The 7,278-nt window shown below is 43.0% G+C and overlaps 1 protein-coding gene across 1 annotated transcript; it reads right to left on the bottom strand.

Moving 5' to 3' along the window:
* Nucleotides 1-236: 236 nt before the first annotated feature.
* Rtp1 (receptor transporter protein 1) lies at nucleotides 237-3,044 on the bottom strand. The gene is made up of 2 exons (XM_047565602.1): nucleotides 2,773-3,044; nucleotides 237-756 (listed from the first exon to the last, which is right to left on the bottom strand). Exons 1-2 carry the CDS (start codon nucleotides 3,042-3,044, stop codon nucleotides 237-239), a joined length of 792 nt encoding a protein of 263 aa, XP_047421558.1.
* Nucleotides 3,045-7,278: the final 4,234 nt, after the last annotated feature.

Here is a 7,278-nt window from a genome sequence, read left to right as displayed (position 1 = left end):
AAAAGTCCCTAAGGCACCTGCACAGAATTTAGGGATACTTGATCTCTCTTTGAAAGACCCCCAATCTAGCCCAGATGGAAAAACTGGGTAAATTGTCCAGAGTCCCCACTGAGACAGGGACAGCATCAGAGCTAGAACTTGATCCCATTCCCAGGCTAGCTCTCTTCTCACTTCCTCGCTCCAGCTGACAGCTGACAGCTGACAGCCCCCGCCCCGAGCCTCTGACCCTTCAAGGCTTAAACAGAGCTGCGGAAGGAGAACTGCAGGTAGATGATCAACAGGAGAACCGTGGCCCAAAACAAGCACCAGGGGATGGAGCAGAAGTTGCAGCCCGAGCCCCCCTCGGCCTGAGGCTTGGTGGGACTGGGCGCCCGGGAGAAGGTGTAGGTGGTCGCCTCCTCCTCCAGCAGCTTCTCGCTGGGCTTCCAGTGCACGATGCCCTCCTGGCAGGCCTCACAGAACTCTCCCCGGTGTCGTCGGTGGTCCTGGCGGCTGGCCACGTGGATGCGGTACTGGCCGCCGTGCTCCCCGTAGCACTGCTCGCGCAGACTGGTGATGAGGTTGTCCACCAGGCTCTCGATGTTCTCCTCCAGCATGCTGGACTCGTCCAGGTGCGCCGTGCCGCACTCATAGCACAGCTGCTTGAAGACACGCATGCGCACCGAGCCTGCGCGTTGGGCTCGGTCCAGGTACATGTGGAACAGAATAACCACATGGGGTGACTGCCAGGTGTGCCAGCACCAGGAGCAGTGGAACCTTCAGGGAGGGGAAGGGAAAAAAAGACAGGACTGTGTGGAACCAGCGGAAACTACCCAGGAAGAGGGTAAAGGGACATAGAGAGTCAGCAGGGCCTGGAGATGGGGATGGAGTGTTGACAGCCCCTTGGGTTTATCTGCTTTCCCCAGTAGGCTGCCCAGCCTGCCCCATTGTGAGCACGCCTGGGACTAGAACAGGTTCCTCAGAATGCCACATGGCATCCCCCTGAGCTCTCTCTCCTGGATGTTTTACAGAGGTCTCAGCCTCTGCTGTCCCGGTTTCTTCAGGCCTTACTCCCAGATCTTTCTCACTGGGTATCATTTCTCATATGTAAAATAAGTGCGCTAGGTGGATCCTTCCTGCCCAAACCTCCTAGAAGTCTGATAGCAAGGACAGCCCTCATTAGATAGGAAGTGCACAATCTATCTGTACATTCCTATATTAGCACTGTCTGTGATCCAAATCAATTTAAAAAATGACCCCATTATCACCTATCTGTCTCTAGAACAGTGCCAGAATTAATGTATGGCACAACCTAGAAGTAGAAGCAGTCTGTGCCCAGAGTGACCCCCAAGGTCTAGAGTTTCCCAGGCTAACTGGGGCCACCTGGGGGTCACAGATCACAAGCCAATTCTGGGAGAGCCCTACACCCTCCCCCACTCAGTCTCCCAAGTCTTTCATGTCTTCAAGAAGCTCCTAGAGGGATGGGAGGGGTGAGGGGAAGGAAAAAAATAACAGAATGAATCAAAAACTATTACCCTATGTAAATGTATGATTACAGAAATGGTATGCCTCTACTTCATGTACAGAGAAACAAGATATATCCCATTTGTTTAAAATAAAAATAAATTAAAAAAAAAAAAAGAAGCTCCTGAGTACCTTGGACAAGTGGCGCCCTTCCCATCTGTTGATTTAGGAGCTTAGTGTTTTCATTTTCATCTCTTCTTGTAATATGCACATCATTTAGGGACGATTTTCTCCTCTCATAACAGATTAATAAACTTGAATTTAAAAAGTCAGAACTGGAAGGGTCTCAGAAATCACCTAAATGATCCTTTGTTTTATGCTGAGATAGAGAGCCTAAGACAGCCATTCATGTACACAAAGCCAGTGGGGGACTGAGCCAGTGTCCAGCACATAACAGGTGCCCAGTAACATTTCTTGAATTGAATACAATAGAATTGACTGAACCGAGCAAAGCAGGAAGGCCTTGCTTGGACCCCAAGCTGAACCATGCAGCCTCCCCATCTCCTGCCCCAAAGGTATATCTTGACACTATGGACAAGACTCATGGACAAGCGTGCTAGAAGGTTGTCTCAGATATTATTATATATACAAAGCACCTAGAGAAACTTGTTAAAATGCAAGCTCTGATTTAGGTCTAGAATGCAGCCCAAGATTCTGCATCTAGCAAGTTCTAGATGATGCTCCCTGGACCACAAAGCAAAGATTTAGACTAATGCTTCATTTTGCAAATGAGGAAGGTGAAGTCCAAGAAAGAAATCAAAGTGCTCAAGGACCATGGAACTAACAGTAGAGCACTTTCTAGAACACTGCATGTGTTCAATATTTTAAATCAAATCAAGCTGAGTTAAATAGATTAAAATTAACTGACCCAGGAGAAGAGCACAAAACTCTTGACACTCACCATCAATCTCAAGTCCCCCTTCTCTCAGTTTTCAACTATTCTTTAAAAATATATATATTAAAATCTGAAAATGTGCAACATGTCAAAGTTTAGAACTAATAAATCTATTCTGCCTCTTGACTCTCTGGATGAGGGAACTGTGAGGAAAAAAAAATTACACAGGTGATGGTTCAGTAGAAGAGCTGGAATAAAGCCAGGCTTCCAGCTCCCTTTCAAGGACTCACTCTGCCTTCCAGTCTACACCAGCCTGACAGTGAGATCGAAGCTAAGCACTTGAGTTCTGCACATCCTCATCTTTCCTTGGAAGGTACCCCAGGGCTAGAGACTTGGAGGCTGCCTACATGGCTCCTACTTCCTGGGCTACTCACCTGCCTGAGGCATGCAGTTCCAGGTACTGCTTCCAGCCAGGGGCCAGCACATTGTGCTTGAGGTTGGGGTCTATGATGAGGTCCCAGCTGTCAGCTGGCTTTGCCTCCTCCATCTTCTCATAGAAGACTTTCTTCCACTCACCTGTGGTCACACTTTTACACATGTCCTCGTCAGTGATAAGGGAGGGCAAGCTCCACTTTAGTGAGAACACAGAGAATGAGGGCAAATGCAGGGCAGGGCAGCGGAGTCTCCACGGTCTAAAAATCCTCATCGACAGGACTGGGAAGAAGCAGGACCCAGATCCCTCCTTTGTCCGCAGAGGAACCTGTTTCCAAGGCAACCAGGCAGGGCGCCAAGAGACAGAGCTTGGAGAGGAGGGAGTCTCCGAAGAGGTGTTTCAGGGCCCTGAACTGAGGCTGCAGAGGCAGGGTTTGTGGGTCTAAGTGATCCAAGACAGGACAGGGGCCTGACAAGATTCTGAGCATCAGACCATCCCTACCCTAGCCTGCAAAGGGCATGGAGAAGTGAGATCTTGAGCGGTGGCTCAATTTCACCCTGTTGCCCCTGGAGGCATCATCAGTATCTGGCTGCTATGGTAACCATGATGCCTTAGGGAGTCCAGGAGAAATAAGAGATGCGAAGATGTAGACTACTAGTATGAGGAGCAATAATAATAAATTTTCCTCTGCACCCTTACCCATCCTGTGACTGATATATTGCCATTTAAGAAACATAATTGGTGGTTTCTTAAACCACAGTGATACTAACATTGTACAGATCAGCAACCTGGGACTCATCTGGCCCATAAATAGAGCTTCTATTGAAATCCAAGATGTAGACCCCATACCAATTCATCCATTTATTTATTTCACATATATTTACGTACCAGCTCTATGCCAGAAGTTGTTCTGGGATGTACCCAATAACCAGAATGTGTTGGGATCTCTGCTGTAGGGGCCATGCAAAAGAGCAACCATCTGTGCCCCAAGATAGAAGCCCTTGCATCAGCCAGGGAGGAGGAGACAAGATGATTTCCAAGGTGATTATAGAGGGGCACTACATACACAGAAAAACTGCCTTTTTTATAGGTACCTGCTACTTTTTATTAAATTATTTTCCTTTAAAAAATTCATATGGGGTTATTATAGAAAAATTATAAAATATAGGTAAATTAAACAAAAGTAAGATCTTCCATAATACCCCAACCAAAATGACTATAATTAATATGATGCAATTTTTCTGTACATGCATGTATATACATAAATACTATAATTAATATGATGTAATTTTTCTGTACATGCATATATATGTGCATATTATACATATATACATTCTACATACACATTGTGACATACTAATAACAATATATCATTAATATTTTTCCAGGTCATTAATATTATTCTATAGCAGTATCATGTAGGGTGCCTACATTGTTATATGGATAGGCACAATTTATTTAGCCAATCCAGTATTTTGGGGCATTAAAGTCTTACATCAGTTTCTCACAACTGAACTCTTGGGCTGGGGAGATAGCTCACTTGGTAGAGTGCTTGCCTCGGAAGCACAAGGCCCTGAGTTCAATCCCCAGTACCGCAAAAAAAAAAAAAAAAAAAAAAAAAAAAAAAACACAAACAACTGAACTCTTGCCATATATCTGTATAGTTTGATCAAGAAGTTCATGAACCTAGATTCTAAGCAGAGACAATGCTTCATGCAATCAGAAAACATGTCTCAACTCCACTCTGCAAAAGCTTGGTGTAGTTGGCAGAATCTGAGTAGGATCTCCAAACAGTGTGAATTATGAACCACCTGCAGAACCGGAAGTTTGGAAGTAAAAAGAGAAGAACCTAAAAATCCAATCTCCCTTCTGATACCAGAGATCAAAGACCATCTTCCAAGTGTTCCACTGACTGCATGAACCCTTGATACCTTGATTTATCTTAGCAATAAGATACTAAGGAAGCAATGTCTATAGTGATTAAATGTATAGATCCTCCAATCACTTGCTGGATTTTTTTTTCTTGGTTTTTGTTTGTTTGGTTTTTTTGTGGGAGGTGTTAATTCCCTTATCTCTTCATAGGTATCCATTCTGATACAAATAATGTGCATCTTTTCATTTTGGTAAAATACATGTGGATGTTTTATGTAGATGTATTTCTAGTTTGCATAGTAACAGCAATCACTACATAGCACTTAGTAGTTTAAGTGCTTTATATATTATTTCCTCCTATTTTACTTTACTTAGGTAAAATACTTATTTCCTTTTAAAAATTTTTTTTAGTTATTGATGGACCTTTATTTTATTTATTTATATGTGGTACTAAGAATTGAGCCCAGTGCCTTACACATGCTAGGCAAGCGCTCTAGCAATACGACCCCAGCCGAAAATATTTCTTTCTTTCCTTAGGTAAGAAATTACTGCAGCAGCTTCATTTTACAGGTAGGTAAGCTAAAGTAGAGAGGTCAGATAACTTGCCCAAGATTCAATAGTGAATAACTAGTTGAACTGGGACTTGAACCTATATGACTGTCTCCAAAGCCTCAGTTTAACCATAATGCTGTCCAGTATAGCATTTAGAACACAACAAATGCTAATTAAATGTGTATTTCTCCCTTCTTTTCACTGAATATGGCCATTCTGGACTTCAAGGATTAGAGACTCTAAGAATCCATATCCTTTCAGCAAAAGGTTCACTGGGTCACACTAAGGCCACAGTCCCCTATAAGGGTCTCCCTGTTACCACTGAGGATGCTGCACACTTCTGGATTTCATGATGCAATAGCATCCACAGACTCTCAGGGTAGATATTTTAGAATTAAAAGAAAAGTTCAACTTAAAATCTTGTCAAATAAAATATGGTACAGAAAGTCATCTCTAGAGATGCACACCAACCCTGTGAGACTGTGTCATCTGAGGCCAAGCACCTTGCTCAGTGGAAAGAGGACTAACCAAGAGTCAGAAGATAAAAATCCATATTCCTGCCCTGCCGTCATCTGCTTCTGTGACCTTGGGCAAGTCACTTCCTTCCTCTTTGCCTTAGTTTATCTACCTGTTCAACAAAGAATTAGAGTAAATGTCAAATCTAAGGTCCACCTGATGGTAGCCATAGATAGTTGCAAAAAGATTTATACTTAGAAACCTGACTCCTTGGAGAACAGGAGACAGGATAGGGGCCATGGGATGGAGGAGGAAAGCTCCTAAGGCAGTATGCCAGGTGTGCCTGGAGCCAGGCTCTGTCTCCTTGGGGCATAAGACATAGTTGGAGAACTCTGGGGAAAGATTTGTACTGAAGATTTGTACTGAAAAAAGTAAGAAGATTTGTACTGAAGATTTGTACTGAAAAAAGTAAGAAGGATAGAAATCAAACCTAGAACCACTGAACATTAACACTGGGAAGAACTTCTAAGTTCTTTGGGATACTTCCTTAAACTGTTAATCCTTTGGGTTAATCTTTTCATCTCTGAATTAAGGCATTCAACCCCCAGATAAGAAAACAGATTTAACCAGCTTCAGAGGAGTCATGGAAGCCATCTCAGGTGGCAGCCACAGGCCAAGGTAAGAAGGCTGGTGATCCTCCAGAAAATACTTGAAGCTGAGAGGAGCATATAGGACAAAGTATTGCCCACATCCAGAACAAATTCTGTAAAAGTATTTTGCAGTGGTTGCTACAATAAACAATATGATGAAAAACAAGACAGAAAGTAAGAATCACCAGAGTTGTGTGTGTGTGTGTGTGTGTGTGTGTGTGTGTGTGTGTGTGCGCGCATGCACATGTGTATGTAGCCAGCTGATGCAATCCCCATTGGCACAAATTAAGTTTAATTTAGGACCTGAGCTTGCGATGCAGAGGCCAGTGCAATTCATCCTACTGTATAGCAGTACTTTCTCTAATACAAATAGTTCTACCAAGACAAAAAACACATGCTGTTGCAACTTACTGTCTATCAAGAGAGCACTGATGCTGTGGAATCCACGATTTAGAGATTGCCAATCTAGCCATCTTTAAAGCTACTGGCCTCGTTTTGGTCAATTTTTTAAAGTTCTTGATCATAGTTTAAATACATCAAATGATTTAAAACAAACTCCCCTGCTAGAAAATAGAGCAGTTAATACAAAAGAAACCTTGCCCCTAATTTGCTATTTGACTCAATAGAAAATAGTTTATAAAAAGTATCATTTTATAACAATGAAAACTGTCACTTTAAAATGATACACTAATAAAAAGTGATTCTCAACCACAGGCAGTTGCCTGTGTCTAAGTGGAATTTTGAGAGTTGGAGGCGTAGGCCAATGACTAGAAGTTTCTATTGGCATTTAGTGACTAGGGACCACCTGACTGTCCCATAACTAAGAATCTTAAATGTCCCACTATCCTGAGCCAGCACAATAATTCAATCCATGATTCATTCATTGGAAATGCCCAGGTAATAATCTCAATTTTCAGTTCGGAGGAACCATGATTTCCTCCCCCAGCAGACACATTCTTTCCTTGGGAACCAAACTC

Source organism: Sciurus carolinensis, chromosome 9 (assembly GCF_902686445.1).
Source record: "Sciurus carolinensis chromosome 9, mSciCar1.2, whole genome shotgun sequence".
Taxonomy (NCBI): Eukaryota; Metazoa; Chordata; class Mammalia; order Rodentia; family Sciuridae; genus Sciurus; species Sciurus carolinensis.
This window is presented reverse-complemented; position numbering and strand designations above follow the sequence as displayed.

What these genes read in the sequence shown, in the direction of transcription:
- Rtp1 (XM_047565602.1), bottom strand. Translation starts at nt 3,044, where the DNA reads ATGAGGATTTTTAGACCGTGGAGACTCCGCTGCCCTGCCCTGCATTTG. An exon ending in GAACTGCATGCCTCAGGCAG is followed by an intron (nt 757 to 2,772) that starts GTGAGTAGCCCA and finishes CCCTCCCTGAAG; the next exon opens with GTTCCACTGCTCCTGGTGCT.